Source organism: Muscardinus avellanarius (assembly GCF_963383645.1).
Source record: "Muscardinus avellanarius genome assembly, chromosome: 19".
Lineage (NCBI taxonomy): Eukaryota > Metazoa > Chordata > Mammalia > Rodentia > Gliridae > Muscardinus > Muscardinus avellanarius.
This window is the reverse complement of record NC_137805.1, coordinates 16,548,147-16,571,725: the sequence shown is the minus strand read 5'-3', so window position 1 is coordinate 16,571,725 and position 23,579 is coordinate 16,548,147. Positions and strand designations below refer to the sequence as shown.

Sequence of the window (23,579 nt, the reverse complement as noted above, 5' to 3'; positions counted from 1 at the left end):
TTAGCAGGCGCTGGAGACAGCCAGCTTCTTCAGATGATCCATGAACACCTGCAGGCTGACGTCGTCGGTCAGGATGGGCGCGCCAGTCTCCTGAAGGGCAATGACGGCGGGTTACTGGCAGGACCTCTGCTCCCACCCCGGGCTCCCCCACTCCTCCATCGCTGCTGACCACTTCTTTCATCTAGCGTGCAATTTCCTGAGAAAACCCTTCCCTGGTGCACGGCGACAGGCCACCGCCGCCGCAGCCAGGGCTTGAGCTTACACCTCCCTGCTTTACCTCTGGCAGTGCTGAGGACGCTGGAGCAGAGCTGCCCACCAGGCAGTTCGCTGAGCCCTGCACACACTCCTCCCACGTGGCCCACTACTCTCCCAGCACCGCCCAGCTCTGCGCGCTCCGCTCACACAGGAGCCTGGGAAGGGCGCACTCAGCCCGGATCGGCATCTCTCACGGCAGAGGAGGTGCACCTGCCTATGATGGAACTGATGTCAGATCAAGAGAATGGTGCAGAACCCTCAATCTGAAAGAAAGAAATACTGACTACATAGACAGCCTATCACCCAGAAAGAAAGAAACCAGAAAGAGCCACTATAGGTAATTTTCCTTCTTTTCTTTATTTTTGCAGTACTGGGGATTGAGCCTAGGAGCACTCTACCTCCAATCTACACCCCAAACCTATTTTTTATCTTTTACTTTTGAAACAAGGTCTCACTAAGTTGCAGACGACCTCACTAAGTGGCTGAGACTGGCCAAGAACCTGCAATCCTCCTATCTCAGCCTCCCAACTACTGAGATTACAAACATGTACCACCACATCTGGTTTATTCTTTTTCTTATATATTTAAATTTTCTAGTATGAAAATACTATAACAATTTTAAAAATGTAAGCATGATCAAAGTGTTGTAAAAGGATTTCCAGGTTATACTAAGTGTAACTTAAAACTCTGGACATTTGATTTCCTTTTCTTACTTTTTGGCACTAGAGCTGGAAGACAGGAGAATTCTATTTCTGTGCTATTCCCCAGCCCTTTTTATTTTATATTTTAAAACAGGGTCTTGCTAAGTTGCTGAGGGTCTCAGCTAAAACAGCAGGTTCAGATAAGAACCAAAGTCTCACACAAATATAAAAACCTCCAAATTAAAATTTAAAAGCCCACTTGTCATATCAAGAACAAGATTTTGAACTCAATGAAAAAAGTCTGTAAATTCTTACCACTGCATGGAAATTATCTCAAACAGCAAATTTGTATGTATGTATATATGTATGCAATTGTGTAGTACTGGAGACTGAACCCAAGGGCATTCTACCTCCGAGCTACACTCCCAGCTCTATTTTACTGTTCTGAAATAGGGTCTCGCTAAGTTGGGCAGGGCCTCATGTTGCTGAGGCTGACCGTGAACCTGTGATCCTCCTGTCTCAGCCTCCCAAGTACTGGGATTACAAGCGTGCACCACCACGCCCAGTAAATTTAATTTTTGTAAAAAGTTGCAAGAGCCGGGTGTGGTGGTGGCGCACGCTTGTCATCCCCGCGCTCGGGAGGCGGAGACAGGAGGATCGCGCAGGTTCGAAGCCAGCCGCGCTGGTTTACGAGACCCTGTTTCCAAATAAAAAAGTATAAAAAAATAGGTCTGGAAGTGGAACCCGAGGCAGAAGGGTTTCCAGGAACCCCAGTACCACCAAAAAAAAAAAAAAAAGTTTCAAGAAAACTCAATTTAAAAAGAGTGTATGAGAGACGATTGCTGGGACTAAGTAGACACAGGAGGACAAAGCTGAAGAATGAGGCGGCGGCGGGAGAGGGAGAGAGAGGGCGGGAGAGCAGAGGGGGAGACCGTGGCACGCCAGCAGAGGGAATGGCGGAGGCCTGAGCAGGGCTGCCCTGGACACTGCCCTGTGTGTGTGCTGCAGGAGGAGGCCCATGCCACGGCAACAGCGTCACTTGACGGAGTTTTCCCCTAGCAGAATATCCAAATTATTCTGTCCCGAAACCAAAGGAGTCCCAATGTTTAGGACTATAAAACGGTAGCCTGCCATCTCTACAAATACCTGATAATTTCTTACCTGTCCCCAAGCATACAGGTTATTGTGTGTCTGAGAAGGGTTCACTTTGGACAGAAGAAATCGAGCCTTTAAGACAAACAAATAAACACCAAAGATTAAAAGTAGTATTAATATCAGTGTCAGAAAGAAGATAAGTTTTTCCATTACTTTTCTGGTTACATTAGGACTTTTTACTACAGAGAAGAGAAACTTCTTTAGCTTAAGCCCGCTGGCTTTTTACTTATAAAGACTCTGAAGCACTAGTTAAACTCTATTTTTTGTGTGGTACTGAATCCTGAATTCAGGGACATTCTACCTCCCTGGTATACCCCCATCCCAATTTAATTTTTTATTTTCAAACAGGGTCTGGCTAAGTTGCAGAGGGTCTCATGAGGTTGCTGAGGCTGGCTGTGAACCTGCTCCTCCTGCCCCGGCCTCCCAAGTACTGGGGTTAGAAATAACACCACACCTAGCTATTTTAAATTTTCAAACAGGGTCTCGCTAAGTTGTCCAGGCTGGCATCAAACCTATGATTCGCTGTCTCGGCCTCACAAGTACTGTGATAACGGCCACGTGCCACCCTGTCTGACGGTAACTATCTGTCCACAGTGTGTCTGTGTGAGTGCATTAGTAGAGATTGAACTGTTTTAAATTTGGTTTGTTTGTTTTGTTTTTGTGGGTCTGGGGATGGAACCCAGGGGCATTTGACCTCTGAGCTACATCCCCTGCCCTATTTTTAATTCTTTATTTTGAAAGAAGGCCTCCTGTGGTCCTCTGGTCTCAGCCTCCCGTATGCCGGGATTACAAGCATGCACCACCATGCCCAGCTTAACTTTTGTTTTTGATACAGGGTCTCACAAGGTTCCTGAGAGTCTTGCTATGTTGCTGAGGCTGTCCTCAACCTTCAATCCTCCTGTCGCAGCCTCCCAAGCCCTGGGATACAGGCACGCACCACTACTCCTAGCTATACCCCTGTTTTTAATATCAGAGTACCCACCTAAAAAGAAGTCATAGTTGGGAGATTACCTTGAGGTCAGTTTATGTCACCACATCAATAGTAACCACTGTTCTGATTTATAGCCATAAAAAGAGATCTTAAAACCAACACAGCACTGGAGCCGGAAGAGGGCCACTCACCTGGCTGCCGCCGTGCTCCGTGTTGATGTAGCGCGGCATTGGGAAGCGTGCTTGCAGAATTTCCTGAGCGTCGTCGAGTGGTGCCTGCAGAAGGTGCTTGAAGTTTTCATACTCGGGCATGTCCTGGTATCCAGCTTTCCGCCACTGGGCTATGGTCTACAGCAAAACAAAAGTGTGGAAACACCGTACAGCAGCTCTCACCTACACCAACGCTCTGCCACCGCCGCCGCCGCCGCCGTTTCCACTGAAAGAGTCATGTCAAGAACGAGAAGTTTCTGCAGGGCGCTCGCCGGTGGTCCCAGCCACTTGGAGGCTAAGGCAGGAGGAGCACAAGTTCAAGGCCAGTCTGGGCAACTTAGCAAGACCCTATCCCAAAAACAAGATTAAAAGGACAGGAATATAGTTCAATGGTAGAGGGAACCTGGGTTCAATTCCAGTACAACAACAAAAAGTAAATAAAATAAAGGGAAGAAGTTTCTGAGAGTAAGTGAGCAGAGCTGAACAGGAAGAGAAGAAACAGGAACAGGGAAGAGGACGGAGACAAGGCACCACCTCCACGGTCCTGCCAGACCTGGAAATAAAGCCTGTCTCTCCAGCCGGCCTGAGCACGCAGTATGTCCAGGCTTCTTCTAGACTCTACAGCAAGTGGCCTAGTGTCTCAAACACACGGGCGGTCACCAGCACTCACTCACTGGCTCACGGGCCTCCAGTACACAGAAGTGCTTTCTCAACTATTTAGGCAATCCTAGGAAACAGTGGAGAGAGGAGATAGACGCCGACACAGCCGCGCTGAACTCTGGGGATGGCTGCTGCTGCCTGCTCCCCATCAGAACCGCCAGCCATCATTTTCTAAGGAACTTTTTTTCTTGATTATTTTACTGACCAGTGGCGTGGAAGAAATGCCCATATATTTGCTGGGGTCCAAGAGTTCACAAGAACGTCCACAACTAGAAGACCCAGGGCCTTTGTCTTGGGAACCTCTCACGCACACAGAGAAGGTGCTCAACACATGTGCGAATGAACAGGGCTGGGGCTGCAGCAGTCTACAGCAAGGAGCTGGGAAAACGCTGCCAGACCTGCAAGAAGAGCCAGCTGGCCGCCAAATGGCCTTGGCTAAAACCACTACCAACAGCCCAGTATCTGCGGGCAAATGGCTAGAAGAGAGTGTTAATGTGCAGAGAAAGTTTCAAGTTACAATATCCCTACTAGTACTAGCAAACGAATGCTTCCTGGCTTATGAAGGAAATCCTGAAGCGCTAGCTGTCTTTTCAGTGCCTTTTTGGTACTACCCAGAGGCATGCTACCTGCAAGCTCCACCACGAGGCCTTTTTGTTTTGAAACACGGTCTCGCTATGTTGCTGAGTCTTGCTAAGTGCTAAGGCTAGCCTTGAACCTGCAACCCTCCTGCCTCAGCCTCTCAAGTATCAGTATTACAGGTGTGCGCCACCACCCCTGGCTTCTCTCCAGGACATTTGAAATCACATACATTTATTTTTTGTTTGTCTGTTTGTTCCAGGGATTGAACCCAAGGGCATTCTACCCTGAGCCACACCTCCCCCTGCCCTATTTTTTCATCTTTGACACAAGGTCTGGCTATGCTGCGGAGGCCTCAGTAAGTTGCTGAAGTGGGCCACGAACCTGTGATCCTCGTCTGAGCCTCCCAAGTACTGGCTGACAAGTGTGTACCACCATGCCCGGCTGAAAGCACATTTCGTGTTTAGACTCTAGGAAGCCAGATCAATTGCCAAAGCAATCCACTAAAGGTAAAGAAAATACAACAGAAAAAGTACCAATTCTAAGACCCCCCAAAGATGCAAATAATTCAAAAGGGCCATTATCTTAAGCCACAAACCCCTTGAGAAAGAACTAGATCTCCCCAAGAAGCCACACGCAGCCAGCGGACTCAGTGTAATGTTCTCTAAGCCAGGTTATTTAATCAAAGAAAAACTGTAGCTACAAAATTAAGTCTAATGTATCTCTGAAAGGACAGTAGTGTATATAAAAAGTTTACTGAGGAAGAATAACATGGTCCTACCTAATAATTTATTTCAGAAAGAAATTATAGTGACTTTAAAATACCATCTGAAATTTGCTTACAGGAAATGTTATTTAGCTTAGAAAATAATACAACTACTTCAGAGACCTTACTTTATTCAATAGAACAAAAGCTATAATACTCATTATATTAAATTGATTTTCTAAGCCCCAATTCTTGTGTGTGTGTGTGTGTGTGTGTGTGTGTGTGTGTGTTATGCTAGGGATGGAACTCAGGGCCTTCTACCAATATCCTACACCCCCAACCCCATTTTTTATTTAGAAACAGAGTCTTGCTAAATTACTGAGACCATCACTAAATTGTTGAGGCTGACGTAAAACCTGCAATCCTTCTATCTCAGCCTCCCAAGTACTGGAATTATAGTAGGAATGTGCCACCAGGACCAGCTCTAAGTCCAAATTCTTTTTTTTTTTTTTTTTTGCGGGTCTGGGGATGGAACCCAGGGCCATCAACCTCTGAGCCACACCCCTTGCCCTGTTTTCTTTATTTTGAAACAGGGTCTCACAAAGTTGAGGAGGGCCTCACTAAGTAGCTAAGGCTGTCCGCGAACCATGATCCTCCAGTCTCAGCCTCCCAAATGCTGGGATTGCAAGCGTGCGCCACCACGCCCAGCTTAAATCCAAATTCTAAACTGGGTTTAGTGGTGCACACTTTTAATCCCAGTACTCAGCAAGCCCGTTTAAAATAAAAAAATGTAGAGTATAACACAGAGGTGGAGTGCCCCTGAGTTCAATCCCCAGTGCCAAATAACAGAACAATAGATAAAATAAAAAAACAAGAGTCAAGAAAGAAAGTAACAATATCACCTTACCTCACCAAGATAGATGACGATTTGGAAGAAGGTGTCCATCAGCAATATTCTGTCGGCTAGAATGCTGCTGCTGTCCAGGAGTACCGGCTGAGGAAGGAAGGAGAGAGGTGGCATTGGCGTCCTCTTCCCCCGCCGCCTGCTCGAGCCCACACCCCGGGCTGTTTTCAACAGCGGCTGGCACAGGCCTCCTCTGCCCACATTCCCACTTTCTGGTCCCCAGAGCTGAGTTCCAAGTCTCAACTTAGTAGAAGGAACAGGTTTCACATGATCTTTCATCATTTGGGAAGAGAAACTAATGGCATATTGTGATCAAGGAATCAGAAATAATTCTGAATGTTCTCAGTTTTGTGCCAGAAACGTCTTCCTTCATGCAATCTTTCTCCCAAGTCTACTTTAGCTGTAGCTGAAAGGAAACAGAACTGCCCACATGAAAAATAACATACAGGCTTACAAACTATTTTATGTATTTTTATTTTAATGATAAAAATAATTTTTACTCATTTAAGAATATCTGTACCCAAGAACAGCAAATATTGTTATTTTGGTTTATTTCCACATACTTCAATATTTTTGCAGGTTTCTACAGCTTATTATTTTCCTACTATTTGACTTATGGTCTCATTCTTGAAACTTTTCCTCTATCTAGAGGATTTCCTTCAGATACAATTATTTGTCAAAGTGTATGACGTCATCTCAAATAAAGAACCCTTACATTTTTAAATTTTTTATATTTACTGCTTTCTGCCACAGGGAACAGTTTTACATATCCTTTGATCTTTTCCAATGGATTTTTTTAAATAATGAGAAATAATTTTCCATTGGTATGTAAAAGGCTTTTCTTTCTGTAACAATTTTGCCGTTAGAGGCAAATCTGCTAGCTTATCAGGTGCCCCCGAGCCTTGGCGCGCGTGCCCGGCTCACCTCTGGTGGCCCGTGGAAGGAGTAGGAGTAGAGGATGGGCTGGATCATGATGAGGGACTGGGTCAGGTCCTGCCGGGCAAAGTGGTGTCGGTAATAGGACGACTCATCGGGGCTGTTGTTGAACACTTGCAGAAACGGAGATCTTCTAAGATGGAACATGAACTGCGTTTACAAGAAAAGAGACAAAGGCACGTGCTGTAATCTTGGGTACACAGAGTAGACCGTCTTAGATCTCTGACAGGAGAACCCAGACTCTGAAAAAGGCCTGGGTTCACAGAAAGGAGAAGGTGGTGCTGAGAGCTAGGGGGAGGGAAAGGAGGCAATGCCCAACGGGCATAGAGTTTCAGTGTCACAAGATGAAAAAACGCTGTAGATCTGTGACACAGCAAGGTGACTACCTAACACTACACAACTGTATGCCCAAAAAGGATTAAGATGGTAAACTTCACGTTAGGTGCTTTTTGCCACTATCACCACCATTATTATTACTACTATTACTATTTTGGTACTACAAGTTGAACCCAGGGGTAGGGTTACATCCCCAGCCCCCCCCTCTCTTTTTTTTTTTGCAGGTCTGGGGATGGAACCCAGGGGCATTCTACCTCCGAGCTACACCCCCTGCCCAATTTTTTATTCTTTATTTTGAAACGGTCTCACTGAGTTGCGAAGGGCCTAAGTAGCTGAGGCTGTCTGCAAACCGCGATCCTGTCTCAGCCTCCCCAATGCTGGGATTACAAGCGTGTGACACCACACCCGGCTCCCAGCCCTTTTTATTTTCAACCAAGGTCTCACTAATTTCCCAGGGTTTTGCTGAATTACCACGGCTGGCCTTAAACCTGTGATCCTCCTGTTTTAGCATCTCAAGTACTGGAATTACAAGCGTGTGCCACCATACCTGGTTTTTTACAACAATTAACACATTTCAATACAGTAATTTTTTAGAAAATGTTTCCATAAAAGTCAAAGCTTCCATATGAAGGAAGAAGAAAAAGGAATCATTTATTTTCAGAGTCCCTGGGTTGGACTAGAGAGAACATCTGTTCTCAAAGAAATTGAGTCCAGTGGGGAAATGACACACATGCGGCTTTGATCTATGAGCCACGGGGTAAAAGAGTGGACTGGGGAGACAGCAGGCGTCCTCCCAAAGCTGCAGCTGAGGCTGTGTCCTAAGAGATATAGGGAAGACAGAGTGGGGCTCCAGACCCAGGACGCTGGCAGCTGGAGTGAGAAGTACAGGGAAGAAGGTGCGTCCTACAGCCTGATGAGATGGTGAACAGAACTTTAGCTCTCTGAAGAGTTTCTAGAAGCCAGGCATGGTGACGCACACTTGTAATCCCCGCACTTGGGAGGCTGAGACAGGAGGATCGCACAAGTTCAAAGCCAGCCTCAGCTATTTAGTGAGGTTCTCAGCAAATTAGTGAGACCCTGTTTCCAAATAAAGTATAAAATAGGGCTGGGAGTATAGCCCGGAAGTAGAAAAGCCCCAGGGTTCCACCCCTAACACCACAGTAAAATAAAATAAAATAAGATTTAAAAAAAAAGTTCCTAGAGTGAAAGGATGGGCCACTTTGACAAGCATGGGGGTCCTGAGACTACAGCTCCCAGGTTCACAAACAATCACGGCTGACATCGCTACACCCTACATACAAGACACAAAGGCTCGCAGGAACGATGGAATCCTTCCAACCAGCCCATGGTAGGTTCGCTCACCACCCCTAACTTACAGTGGAGGAATCTGAGGCAGAGGGGCAGCCGGGCCACCGGGCGTCTGAGTGGCACAGCTGGACTCTACTTCAGGCTGCCAGGCTCAGGGCACTGGGCTCGTGGCCTCTCCCCTGGGAGCCTTGCCAGGAGAAATCTTAGAAACCATCTCCTCTGGTGGTCTCCGTGCTCCTCGGAGTCTTGGCGAACCCTGGAGGCGTCGGCCGAGGCCCCGGTGGGACTGGGTGGGCAGGCGGGTGGCCTCCGCTCGGGGACCCCACGGTCAGCGCTGAGCATTTCCTCGTTTTTTAGAGGAAGACAAAGGTTCAGGAAAAGGGTAGAATAACCTTTGTCACCTACAGCTGCTGGGTCTCAAAACATAAAAAAGCCTTCATTTTATCTGAGATTAGATTTACTTCTCTAGCAATTTATTGTTCTATTTTTAGTTTTTCGACATAGACTTCTGGACTTTTTGTTTTGTCGCCTTTTTCTCTCACAGGGTCTTGTGCATGCCAGACAAGGGCTCTAGCCCCGAGCTACTCCCACCCTAAAATGCACAGCTCTTACCTGAGGATAGAGAGAAAAGGCATCTGATAGCCTAAAAGAAGTGGGATCTTCTTTGTTATACTGTCCGAACTTCTGACACTGTTGAGAGAAAATTCCATGAAGAGAGAAAAAAGAAACCCCTGTGTTATATTTTAGACAGGGCTCTTCCTTGGATGTGCTAACTCAGCCCTGGAGGTAGCGGCTGCCCCTTCTGTCTGCCAGCTCTCTAAATTCTTAGCAGCCATCCCTTTACCCCTTTATTCTATTCCCCTGTTTTGGTAATCCTTCGTATAAGTCTTTCCCTTTGAATTGTGTGAGTCCTGACAGCCCAGATGGATACATGAGGCCTCTCCCTAAATTCACTGTGTCTGGATTCCTATTCCCAAATCACTCCCAGATGTGGCGGGAATATACTGGGCCCTGGCAGTCCCAGAACCTAGTCAGCTCATCCCAGCCACGTCGGCAGGCACAGGTCTGCGCACTCCCGGACGGCCCACGCGTGCTGTTGCTTTTGCAGAACTGAAGAGTGAACCCAGGGGCTTTCTACCTCCAAGCTACACCCAAGCCCTATTTTTTATTCTTTATTTTGAAACAGGGTCCCACTGAGTTGTGAGGGCCTCGCTGAGTTAGTGAGGCTGGCCTCGAACCTGTGATTCTCCTGTCTCAGTCTCCCAAGTACCGGGATTTCAAGCTTGTGCCACACGTTTGGCTGCACGTGCCGTTTCTTACCAACTGCAAGGTCAGTCCTTGAGGGGAGAAGGTGCGTTTAACACTTCCCTCATATCATTCTAGAATGACCAGTGGTTGGCATAAGGTAAGCCACCAAAAAATTCTTGTTCACTAACTGCAAGACTGAACTTAATGCCGCCAGTCCCAACGTACCAGTCGGATGAGCTGTCGGTCCAGCCAGCGGAGCACGTCGGGGCCCTCCTCGGATTCCGCCCGGAACACTCCGAGCCGTGCCATCAGGACTGCTGCAGCCTCCTGGTCAAAGGCAGCTTCTATGTGCTTCAGCTGACTCTGCGCATCTGCCCAACTGACAACCCAAGAGTCAGTGCGCGCACGGCAGGGGAGAGCCAGGCCAGACGGCCACTTAGGACAAGTCCTGGGCTAAGACCGCGCGGGTCGACCTGCATCTTCACTAAGGATCACTGGAGCTGAACGGCCATTTTAGTCACCCTCCTGTGATCTCTGGGGCCCATAGGCTCAGAAGGAAAACTAAAGAGCAGAACTTCCCCACATCCCACAAGACAGTATGAAAGCAGATGCCCAAAAGGGGTGAGGCCTGGATCCAGCGTTCCTTCCTCTAAGCAGATCTTACAGAAATCTAAATGTGGGCAAATTCACAAAATGACTTGCAAGCCTCACCGCAAAAAAAAAAAAAAAAAAAAAGGCTAGCACAAACACAAAACCTTTCCAGATGAGTAAAGCTAAGGCGGCACATGGACCAGGATCATGTGTGAGCAGCAAACAAACTAGTTACCATGGACAGAATCATAAAGACTCTGCAAATCAAAAGAAAAGGAAATAGGTTCAATAAAAATGAGCCTTTAGGCCGGGTGTGGTGGGCACGCTTGTAATCCCAGCACTTGAGAGGCTAAGACAGGAGGATTGTGGTTCACAGACAGCCTCAGCTACTTAGTAAGGCCCTCTGCAACTCAGTGAGACCCTGTTTCAAAATAAAGAATAAGGCTGAGGGTATAGCTCAGAGGTAGAATGCCCCTGGGTTCCATCCGTAGTACTGCCAAAAAAAAAAAAAAAAAAGGGCAAAGGCTATCAGGTTATCATAAATGAAATACACATGACCGATAAACAAGAAGTGTTCACTCACTGATAAGTGAGGAAAATAGAAGTAAAAGGGAGGTACTGGCCTACGCTGGGAGGTACTGGCCTATGTTGGGAGGTACTGGCCTACACTAGGAGGTACTGGCCTACGTTGGGAGGTGCTGGCCTACAGTGGGAGGTACTGGCCTACGTTGGGAGGTACTGGCCTACGTTGGGATGTACTGGCCTACACTGGGAGGTACTGGCCTACGTCTGCATGTTCAGGACTGCTGATGTCCACTGTTAGTAAGGTGCTCTCTAACACTGTTAAGAGTACAAATTAGCTTCTGAGAAGAATAGTTTTATAGTCTCCAAAATTTCATTTATATGAAATAAAAAGAAGTTACCTATATGTGGAAATATTTAAAAATTAGTGAATGCACCACTGTTAGTAGGCAGGACTCGAAATGCCCTTTACCAAAGAGTGATAGATACATCCCTTCCCAACCATCCGGTCTTATTAACCATCAAAATACATGAGCTATAGATGGCAAAATACATACAGTGATATATGTGTTAATATATATGTGAAACTCTTAAATGTGTATGAGGGACATATATATTGACATAAAGCTTCACAGAAATGGAATTGTGAAGTTCAGCCAATAGTGGCACTTAACTCTGGGGAAGGCAATCCATAAATATACAGTTTTCTCTGGTATCCACTGGGTATTGGTTTCATGAACCCCTCAGATATCAAAATTCATGGATGCTCAAGTTCCTTATGTAAAACAGCACAGTATTTGCAATAATCTATATACATCCTCCCATATATTTAAATCATTTCTAGATTACTTGTAATACCTAATATAGATACTATGTAAATAGTTATTATATTGTATAAAAAATAAAGTCAAAAGTCTGTACATGTTCATTACAGTTTTAATTTAAAAAATAATACTCCCTATCTGAAGCTAACTGAATATCTGGATATGGAACCCAGACATAGAGGGCCAACTACAGTAATGTCCTGAGGAAGTATTTATTTATGTATTTATTTACTTGCTGGGTTTTTTTTTTTTGGTGGTACTGGGGTTCCTGAAAACCCTTCTACTTCCAGACACCTATTTTTTATATTTTTATTTGGAAACAGGGTCTCTTAAGCCAGCAAGGCTGGCTTCGAACCTGTGTGATCCTCCTGTCTCCTCCTCCCAAGCGCGGGGATTACAAGCGTGCGCCACCACACCCAGCTGGAAATACTTATTTAGGTTACTTATCTAATAAATAAAATAATGAAAATGAACTACACTCCCACTGAAAGCAGATTCCTTTAGGCAATTAACTTAGGCCAACTGATTTAGCTGTGGATGCCTCTTCCCCTTCCTCTGATCCACTGAGGCAGAGGACAAACTCAGATGTCACAGTGTCTCTTCACAGAAAAGCCACCAGCCAGTGGCTCAGTGGAAAGGAAAGGGAGGCTCACTTGCGGGCGATGGTGGTCACACGGATGCGCTTCTGGGTGCTGGAGTGCTGATACTGCGTGACAAACTGGATGGCACCTCGGCCGCCCTGGGGGATCGGTGCGTTGTGCTGCGGGTTGAGAGGCCACACACCAGGTTACTGTCACGGGCACAACTTAAACACACTCACAGAGCTCACTTGCTCTTCTCAAACAATGGAGGTGAGTTCTCGATACACTGTGAATGGTATAACTGTACATAACATTTACCTGAAAAAAGAAAAACTACATTCACTACCCCTTGGGCTAGGGTATAGCTCAGCAATATAGCATGTTTAGCATGAGTAGAGCTTTGGGCTCAATCCCCAGTAGTGGGGGGAGAAACAGAAAGGAAAACCCTGACTCCAGGTAATAATATGCATTCTGAAATGTTTGGGAACGGCATCACACGCCTGCGATTGCAGCTGCTCTGAAATCATAAAATGAGATGGACAGAAATAGAACAAAACAACTGCATGAGTATCCCCCCCCCTTTTTTTTTGGTGGTACTTGGGATTGAACTCAGGGGCATTCTACCCTCGAGCTACACCACCAGTCCTTTTATTTTTTGTTTCGAAACAGGGTCTTGCTATGTTGCTGAGAGTCTAAGTTGCTGAGGCTGCCCTTAAGCCCAAGACCCTCTGGTAACGCCAAGATTACAGGCATGGCTGCCACGCCCAGACAACTATAGGAAAATCTTACAAAGTCTAGCTGGTGGGTAAGTGGGTGTTCACTGTAAAATGCTTTCAATTTTTCTGTAGGCTTGCAATTTTTCATAATAAAACATTGCAGAAGATTGCACACTCAAAAATTCACCCACATTACAACAGCTGGAAAAAGGTGTTTTGTTTTGTTTTGTTTGTTTGTTTGTTTGTGGTACTGGGGATCAAACCCTGGGCATTGGGCTTACAAGGCAAGCACTGTACCACTGAGTTACATCCCAGCCTGGTAAAAACCATTTTAATGACCTTGCAGTTTAACAATAAAGCACCAAAAATAATTTGCTGCGTGGCTTTGAATAAACCCCAGAAAGACTAAAAACAGATCATGTCAGACTAGCTTTAGGCCAAATACACCAGCAAAGTAGTACCAATCTGTGAAGAGAGTAACCAGGAAACACTGGATTGTAATACATCAGTCGACAGGACACTGGGACATAGACACATTAAGAAATCCAACCCACCTGGTTTACGACTTCAAAGTAGATGCCTAGAGTAGATGTCAGATCCAGGCCACAGACTTTCCACTGGCTCGTGCCACCAACACCCAGCTCCTAGGGGTGAGAAGAGGAACTGAGAAAACAGAAGCCCAGGCTGTGGCTAGCTACTGAAATCACCAAGGATGGAGAGAGGAGGGCAGTGAGCAGGGCAGGGCACTACATCTTCTCGAGGGGTCACTCAAATGTCAGTGAAAACTACTGAGAAACACTTACAGACCAGCAGGCTTAACATTTCTATTTGCAGGACTTTAAAGTTAAGCTTCGACATTGCTACTGTGAGCGATGTTCATTCTGTCATCTATGTGGTATGTGACACTGAAGCCACAAAGTCAGACCGGTGGCTCCCTGGCCTGGCTAGCCACACGCTTGTGGAGTCAGGGGCTCCACGTAGCCTGGACCCTGAGGAAGACAGCAACCTCTCTGCCCCTCAGCCTCATGCTGACCCTTCAGAGAGATGGATGGGCAGAAGGACACCATCTCTTGACTTGTGATGGTCAGTGAGGGTCAGCCTGTCAGACCCCACTGGTGACACAATGCAGGGTCAGAGCACTGTGACTCCTCTAACGGGTGAATTCCAAGGCGGGTGCTGGCGCCGCAGGAGTTTTCTTACGTTTTCTGACACACAAGGTCCTTTCACATTCAGAGATACACATGGACCAATGGCACCTGCAATCTTCAGTTCCCGAGAGGTCTAAAATAAATTTACAAGAGAATAAAGTTAAAAATATTGAGATTCAACCTAATGCTCACGATAGCCAAATATGGCAGTTATTCCTCCAAAAAAAAATAATAATAATCCCACATGGATTACAGCAGCCAACTGTTTCCCTACAACCCTTCCTGGGGCCACTGTGAACTGATTAAAACTTTAATAAAATCTGACATTAGAAGCTGCATCAAAATGATAAAGCTTGAAATCAACTCTTAGCGAGGGAAAGCCCCCCACTTGACCTATGGAAGCTTTGAGGGCATGCTGAATGTCCAATTTACAAAGTTATGTTTGAATTGATCCCTGTTAAGAAAAGAGGAACTGGCTTGAGTACAAGGGAAAAGGGGGGGGGGGGGGTACGACCACTCACACAGGCTCCTAAGGCCCAAACCTTCAAGAATTCTGTTTTACTTTGGGAGCCTTCGGTGCCATTATTTTCATTTCCATCCTAGTTTTATGAGCTGGTCTAATTATAACATCTTTTTATCTACCTAAACATGTGTATTTTGGGTTTGTTTGGTTTTTTTTTTTTGAGATACTGAGGATTCAACCCAGGGGCATTCTACCTCGAAGCTATGTTCCTAGCCCTATTTTCTATTCTTTATTTGAAATAGGGTCTCAATAAGTGGCAGAGGGCCTCACCAAGAAGCCGAGGCTGACTTCAAACCTGTGATCCTCCTGTCTCAGCCTCCCAAGTACTGGGATTACAAGTGTGCACCACCACACCCGGACAAAAATGTGCATCTTTAAACATTTATATACAGGTAAAATTTTCATACAGAGAAATGCATAGATCTTAAATGTGTTATAAAGTGATTTTTAACAAATAGAAATATATGTGTATATATTTATAAACTATAATTTTTCCATTTTATCACTTAAAACACTGCATGGCATGTTATACCAAAAAAAGAAAAAAAAAAAAAGAAAAAGAAAAAGAAAAATCAAATCAACTCTCTCAATGTATTTTCCAAACTCTGAAATTACAGTACACATAGAAGTTAACAATTCAAGCTGGGCATGCTGGCGCAGGCTTGTAATCGCAGCGCCTGGGAAGCTGAGACAGGAGGATCGCACAGGTTCAAAGCCAGCCTCAGCTACTGAGTGAGGCTCTCAACAACTTAGTGAGACCCTGTCTCCAAATAAAGTATAAAATAGGTCTCAGAGTATAGTCTGGACGTAGAAAAGCCCCTGGGTTCCGTCCCCAGTACCACCAAAAACAAAAAAGAAGTTAACAATTCTAGCCAAGTGTGTAGATCAGACAGAGGTAGGATGCTCCTGGGTTCAATCCTCAATTAAAAAAAAATCCATGATTCCCAAGTCAGGAGTAGTCGTCCTAGCGCACACTTGTAACCCCAGTACTTGGGAGGCTGAGACAGGGAGTCGCAGGTTTGAGGACAGCCTAAGCAAAGTAAGACTCTCATCAAGCTAGCGAAACCGTTTCCAAATAAGAAATAAAATCGGGGTGGGGTTTAGCTTGAAGGTAGAATGCCTCTGGATTCAATCCCCAGTTCCACATAAAATAAAATAAAATAAAGTAAAATTTCATGATTCCCAACATAATGACAAGATCATCATACTTAATTTATAAATCTAAATCCACTTCAACAAAATCCATTTCTCTTCATTTTAAAAAAACTAACATTTGAGAACGTTATTTAAAGTTAGCCTTTGTCTGAGGATTGAGTGATTCCCTCTGATTCTCCAATCAGTTTCTGACGACCTCTGAATGTTTTCTCAATGACTTAAGAGTTGACTGAAGCCAGGCGTGATGGCGCAGGCTTGTAATCCCCGCATTCGGAGGCTGAGACCAGAGGATCACAGTTCACGGACAGGCTCAGCTACTTAGTGAGGCTCTCTGAACTTTAGTGAGACCCTGTTTCAAATAAAGAATAAAAAATAGGGCAGGGGATGTAGCTCAGAGGTCAAATGCCTCTGTGTCCCATTCCAGACCCGCAAAAAAGAATCAACTATTCAGACCTATGATTCCCTACATGGAAAAGCAGACTGAAGTCCTGGACTGGAGCAACCGGCTGGCTCTAAGGCAGCGCAGTGAGACTGAGGCCAAGGGCTGAGCAGCTGCTGACCGGCGTGTGGCTGCTGTCCTCAGGCCGGTGCCCGCGTGCCTGCCTGCCAGTCCTTCACCCCTCCGAACTCCACCGTCCTAATGCAGGCTGGGGCAGGGTCTGCAGGGAACCCGCAACTCTTTGTTTAGACCATTAATAAATTGACAAGACACCTTAAAATAAAGTGAATCATATGCTTGATGACAACTCTTTTATTAAGATTCTTTTAATTGGTCCTTATGTGCCTGTGACTAACAGGCTGAGGTTGCCAGAAATCTGAGTACTGAACAAGTAACAGCACTCTAGCTGGGTATGGTGGCCACATCTATAATCAGCTACTTGGGAGGCTGAACCTGGAGGACGGTAAATCCAAGGCCAGCGCTGGCAACTAAGGGAGAAGGCATCTCAAAATAAAAAATAAGGCCAGCACGAAGGCGCACGCTAGAAACCCCAGCGTTCAGAAGGCTGAGACCAGAGGACTGCGGTTCTCAGATAGCTTCAGCTACTTAGTGAGGCCCTCCACAACATAGTGAGACCCTGTTTCAAAATAAAGAATAAAAAATAGGGTGGCAGTATAGCTCAGAGGGTGAATTCCCCTGGATTTCATCCCCAGACCCGCAAAATAAAATAAAATAAAATAAAATAAAATAAAATAAAATAAAAACAAGATGGGGGAAGCTGGGCGTGGTAGTGCACACTTGTAATCCCAGTACTTGGGATATTGAGACAGGATGATCACAGGTTTGTAGCCAGCCTAAGCTACTTAGTGAGGCCCTCTACAACTCAGAGAGACCCTGTTTCAAAATAGAGAATAAAAGGCCAGGCGTGGTGGTGCACACTTATAATCCCAGCATGTGGGAGGCTGAGATGGGAGGATCATGGGTCGGTTCCCAGTCTCAGTTACTTAGTGAGGCCCTTTGCAATTCAGTGAGAAACTGTTTCAAAAATAAAGAATAAAAAATAGGGCTGGGGGTATAGCTCGGAGGTAGAATGCCCCTGAGGTTCCATCCCCAATACCGCAAAAAAAAAAAAAAAAAAGAGAGAGAGAATAAAAAATAAGGCTAGAGGTAGAATGAACCAGATTCCCCAGTACCGCAAAAAAAAAAAAAAAAAAAAAAAAAAAGGCTGAACCAGGTGTGGTGGCACACACTTGTAATCCCAGCACTTGGGAGGTTAAGACAGGAAGATCACATAGGTTCCAAGCCAGCCTCAGCTACTTAGTGAGGCTCTCAGCAACTTAGTGAGACCCTGTTTCCAAATTAAGTATAAAATAGGGACTTCCGGGAAGATGGCGACCGAGAAAAGCGGGACTTAAGAGCCCCGCTAACAACCAATCTCCATTACCACAAAATCAGCGCCTTTCACAGCCAGAAAACACCATCACCAGAGAAACAAAAAAATCACCAGGCTCCAGAGAGAAAGCTGACTGAGAACAGAGCTCAGAGCCACAGAGGAGATACACCGGCCTCACGCCTGAGGACGCGGCAGCAGCGCCATACTGCCGGCGGCAGCGGCAAATTCACCGGACGGCTACAGCAAGCCGTGGTGAGCCGCTGCGGAACAGCCAGGCGGGATTTCTCACCGCAGGTAAAATCTAAAGCTCCCAGTGGCTGAGCTCAGCACACGCTGCAGGGATTCAGAGTGGAAATCAAAACCAAGAAGAAATACGCCAGCCTCACGGCCAAGGGCGTAACAGCAGCGCCATATTGCCACCGGCGGCAGCAGCAGAGAATTCACAGAATCCAGTACAGCTACATCTGCGTACTCAAGAACAGTGAGTCAAATTGCGGGCCACAGAGGAGAAATCCCAGTACTGTACTCCCTGGGACTTGACCCAGTGGGGGAGGGGCGGTGGCAGAGATATCACACCATAGGAGAACGTGCAACCTGGCACCCCCCACAGTCTAAAGCAGCCTCTATCGACTCTCTGAGTCGGAGACTCTGTGATACAACCCAGTAAAGGAGTAGTGGGGTCTGAGATACTACAGACTCGAGATCCAGAACACCTTAAGTGAAGTCATAGTGACCCAAGGGAAGAACCCAGAGAAGGCACAAACTTCCGAAATCATGGGAAAGAGGAATAATACTGGAGCAATGAATGCCCACAACCCCACAACATCAGAACCCGATAAAACAGACAATCAGAGATTTATAGAAGATCAAATCAGGAAAATAACTGTAGAAATAATAGAGGTGCTTCGAAAAGAACTCAGAGAGAGCCAAAAATAAAGGATGCAATTAATGAAGTAAAGGCCTCAATTCAAAGCACAAACAACCGATTAGACCACATGGAGAACAGAATCTCGCTCTTAGAAGATGATCATTCCAAAAATGAACGCATAGTCTAATCTAGAAAAAAATATCCAACAGCAGGAATCTGACATTGAAGAAATATGGGCCCATTTTAAGAGAGCTAACCTAAGAATAATTGGAATAGAGGAAGGAAAAGAAAGTGAAACCAAAGGGATCAACAATCTCTTCAAGGAAGTAATAGCAGAAAATGTTCCAAACATAGAGCAAGAGGTCGATACACAGGTCCAGGAAACTTATAGAACTCCCTTTAGACAGGATCGGAGAAGAGGATCCCCATGCCACATAATTGTCAAAATGACCAATATGGAAGCCAAGCAGAGAATCTTAAAGGCAACAAAAACAAAGGGCCAAGTGACATTCAGAGGCAAACCAATTAGAATCACTCCAGACTTCCCAAACCAAGTCATGAGAGCCAGAAGGGCTTGGAGTAACATATTCCAAACTCTGAAAGAAAACAACTTCCAGCCAAAAATTTCCTACCCAGCAAAACTTTCTATCAAATTAGATGGAGAAATAAGAAGCTTCCATGACAAACAGAAACTGAAGGAATTTATGTCTTCAAAACCAGCACTAGAGAAAATACTCAAAGAGATTAACTACAAAGAAGAAAGAGGTAACACACACCAGAACCAGAGAAACAACATTTTCCATCCAACAGACAACTAAGATTGGTTATCTGCGGAGATTCATTACTTATGTTAGTCTTTTACCTATCTCTAAATGGTATTGTTTGCCTTTATTGTTGTTATTTTTAGGATTTCTAGTTGGAATATTAATATACCTTCAGATATAGCATTTGGAAATATTTTATCCCATTCTATTAGTAACTGTTAACTCTGTTTACATTGTCTTTGGATATACAATTTTTTATTTTTTAGGGAGTTTGTATACTCTTCTGATGCCTGTGCCATTGAAATCATATCCAAGAAATCACTGCCAGTTTCAATGTTGTGAGGTTTTATGACCCAGATTTTCTCCTAAAAGTTTATAGTCTTAAGATTTATATTTAGGTCTTTTATCTATTTTGAGTTAATACTTGTATATGGGATTAGGTAAGGGTCCAATTTTATTCTTTTCCATGTAATTATTATGTTTCAACAATATTTAGTTAAAAGATTATTATTTCCACCACCAAATGTTCGTGGAAACCTTGTCAAAAATAACTTGACAATATAGGGAAGAATTTAGCTCTAGGCTTTTATTTAACTCCAATGGTTTATATATCTGCCTTTAGAATAGTACTACACTGTTTCAATTATTGTAGCTTTATATGGTTTGAAATCAGAAAATATGTATCTTCTAGCTCTGTTCTTTTTCAAGATTGTTTTGGGTATCTAGAGTCCATATTCCATATTAGGATAGATTTTTTTTCTGAAAAATAAATATATAAATGTATGATAGTTTCACCTAAAAAAAATAGAAAAAAAAATATTCTCTGGTAAGAAAGAAACTAAAAGGAAATATTGAAATGTTATCTTTAAGTCATCAAAAGCTTGGTATCAGACAAATGAAACTGTTATGTGAGATTATCATTTTTAATTTTTGATAAATTGCTATAATACTAGATGTCAACCACTAGGCCAAGCATGGGAGGGAGGGATGGGGAGAGGAAGGGGTGGGGATCGGGTGGGGGATGACTGGGCGATGTGTGCATGTATGTCTACAAAAGTTTGTATCCCACTATGATGTATGAATACAGTGCACCAATAAAAAGAAAGAAAAATAAATAAATAATTAAATATGAAAAAAAAATTAAGTATAAAATAGGTCTGGGAGTATAGCCCAGAGGTAGAAAAGCCCCTGGGTTCCATCCCCAGTACCACCCACACAAAAAAGGTAGCTGGGCATGGTGGCACAGGCTTGTAATCCCAGTACTTGGGAGGCGGAGACAGGAAGAACTGCAGGTTTTCAGCCAGTCTTGGCAACTTAGTTTCAGAGTGAGGCCTTCTGGAACTTAGTGAGACTCTGTTTCAAAATAAAAGAATAAAATAGGTCTGAGTATGTATCTTGGAACTAGAATGTGCCTGGGTTCAATCCCCAGTACCAAAAAAAGGGGTGAAAGGTGCTGGGGTATAGTATGGTAGAGCACCCCTGGGTTCCATCCCAGTTCTATGAAAAGGGAACAAAAGGAACAACATTCTAATTCTGCTAACATTTTTAAAAGTGTACCATACCTTTACTTCCAAAGTAGCACCAAATGCCATTCGGAAATGTCCATTATAATCTTTACTAAAAATCCTCTGGAATGTCTGCTTGAAGAGAGAAGTGTTGAAGGAGTCCCCCATCACCATGTGGCCTCTGGGTGGGAAGAAAAGACAGCAGCACTGGGTGAGCGAGCGCGTCCAAATGCTCCCGGGGTTCACACAGTGGGAAGAGAGGACACCGTGCCCAGAGCGCACCAACCCATGAACCAAACAGCAAGCTCAACTTGTACTTGGGAAACAAGCGATTTCTAAACATTACAAAACATCTTTAAGAACAGTTCTACATTTTGATTACTATGTTATTATTCATATCTCTCTCCTTAAAATAATATTATCATTCAGGGCAAGGAGGTGCATGCTTGTAATCCCACTACTTGAGCGGCTGAGGCAGGAGGCTGGCAGGTTCATGGCCAGCTCCAGCTATTTAGTGAGGTCCTCTCCAACTCAGTGAGACCCTATTTCAAAACTACAGGACAGAGCTGGACGTGGGGGCGCACACTTGTAATCCCACTACTTGGGAGGCTGAGACAGGAGGATCGCAGGTTCACAGCCAGCCTCAGCTACTTAATGAGGCCCTCCGAAACTTAGTGAGACCCTCTTTCAAAACAAAAGAATAAAACATAGAACTGAGGGTGTAGTTCACAGGAAGAACGTCCCTGGGTTCAATTCCCATTGCCTCAAAAGCAAAACAAAATGACAACAACAACAACAAAAAAAAAAAACTAAAGAATAAAAAATAAGGCCAGACACGGCGGCGCAGGCTTGTAATATCAGTACTTGCTAGACTGAGATGAAGGATCACAGGTTCACAACCAGCCTGAGCCACTTAGAGAGGCCCTCCGGAACTAAGACCCTGTTCCAAAATAAAGAATAAAAAATAGGGCTGGGCATGGTGGTGCACGCTTGTAATCGTAGCATTTGGGAGCCTGAGACAGGAGGATCGCGGTTCGCAGACAGCCGCAGCTACTTAGTGAGGCCCTCTGCAACTCAGTGAGACCCTGTTTCAAAATAAAGGATAAAAAATAGGGCTGGGGGTGCAGCTCAGATTTAGAATGCCCCTGGGTTCCATCCCCAGCACTGTTTTAAAAAACAAAAAACATAAAGATTAAAAAATAGGGCTGCAGGTGTAGCTCAGGATTAGAATGCCCCTGAGTTCAGTCCCTAGTACCAAAAAAAAAAAAAAAAAAAAAAAAGGTTGGGGGTGTATCTTGAGGGTAGAATGCCCCTGGATTCAGTCCCCAGTACTACAAGAAAAATAAAAATAGCCAGGCGTGGTGGTGCACGCTTGTAATCTCCGCGCTTGGGAGATGGAGACAGGAGGATCGTGCAGGTTTGAAGCCAGCCCCACTGGCTTAAGAGACCCTGTTTCCAAATAAAAATATAAAATAGGTCTGGGAGTGTAACCCGGAGGTAGAAAGGTTTCCAGGAACCCCAGTACCACTAAAAATAAGTAAGTAAGTAAGTAAGTAAGTAAATAAATAAATAAATAAATAAATAAATAAAACTACCACGGGCTGGGGTCCGGCTCTGGTAGTGCACCTGCCAAGATGTGCAGGCCCGAGCCTGGATTCCTAGCACCACAAAGCAACAGCAGCGGCAGCAACAACAACAGAAAGACTTTTTCCCAGGTGTTTTCTGTCAACATACCCAGTAAGATTTGTACAACATTTCATCTCCAAAAGTCCAGTTTGATCAAGGGCACACGCATAGATATCAACGCAGTGACCATTTGTGGCAGCTCGACTAGCAAGCATCTCATAGTGCTGTAAAGAAGAAAACAATATCTTTAAGAAAACAAGTTTTCAAAATAAAATAAATTAATTAAATTAAATTAAAAAGAAAGAAAAAAGAAAACAAGTTTTCAGTTTCAACACACTCTAAACACTCATGGCCACCCAGTCTAAGGTCGGGGGGCAGGGACAATCATTTGACATCAGCACAATCTGGAAGTCTGTGAGAAAGCAATCCTGCCAAACCGTGGCCCACAGCCCGGCAATGAGGCCGTCGCTCCAGTGCCGTCCTCACCAGCACAGGCACCAGCACAGCCCACCTCCAGCAGTACCCACCTTGGTTGCCTTCTTCATGAACCGTGCATTATCTTTCTCAATATCATGCCAGGAACGAATAGGAGTCTTTAACTCATCCCCAACCACCATGCCAGGCCCCTGGGTGGGGGGACCCCCAGTGAACAGCATGATCCTGGCTCCCGTGTTGGGGAGAGTGCCCTAAAGTAGTAAACAGCAGAGTATTAGTAGTGCATAGCCTCAGCCAGGCACGATGGCACACATCTGTAATCCCAGTATTTTGGAGGCTGCAATAGGATGAGTGCAAGTTCGAGGCCAGCCTCAGTAATTTAGTAACTTAGTGAAGCAATCAGTGAGACTCAGTTTCAAAATAAAAAATAAAATAAAATAGGGCCAGAGTATAGCTCAGAGATAGATAGCTCAGAGAGAGAATGACCCTGGGTTTAAACCCCAGAATAAAAAATCTGAAAAAGGTCAGATATGGTAGTGCGTACTTGTAATCCCAGCACTTGGGAGGCTGAGGCAAGAGGGTTGCACAGGTTCAAAGCCAGCCTCAGCTACTTAGTGAGGTTTT

At 44.8% G+C, this 23,579-nt stretch overlaps 1 protein-coding gene across 2 annotated transcripts in view; it reads right to left on the bottom strand.

The window, feature by feature from the left end:
- Window positions 1–23,579, bottom strand: part of SEC23B (SEC23 homolog B, COPII coat complex component) — a gene marked incomplete at both ends in the record, with an annotated part of 36,494 nt that continues 12,915 nt past the window's right edge. For both annotated transcript variants that reach the window (XM_080716389.1, XM_080716390.1), the window contains 13 exons: window positions 1–90; window positions 2,058–2,123; window positions 3,174–3,329; window positions 6,041–6,127; window positions 6,962–7,123; window positions 9,230–9,307; window positions 10,091–10,244; window positions 12,456–12,562; window positions 13,654–13,743; window positions 14,300–14,380; window positions 20,952–21,075; window positions 22,629–22,744; window positions 23,048–23,206. In XM_080716389.1, the coding sequence (XP_080572515.1) occupies window positions 1–90; window positions 2,058–2,123; window positions 3,174–3,329; window positions 6,041–6,127; window positions 6,962–7,123; window positions 9,230–9,307; window positions 10,091–10,244; window positions 12,456–12,562; window positions 13,654–13,743; window positions 14,300–14,380; window positions 20,952–21,075; window positions 22,629–22,744; window positions 23,048–23,206 (1,470 nt within the window). The remainder of the gene's footprint in view (window positions 91–2,057; window positions 2,124–3,173; window positions 3,330–6,040; window positions 6,128–6,961; window positions 7,124–9,229; window positions 9,308–10,090; window positions 10,245–12,455; window positions 12,563–13,653; window positions 13,744–14,299; window positions 14,381–20,951; window positions 21,076–22,628; window positions 22,745–23,047; window positions 23,207–23,579) is intronic.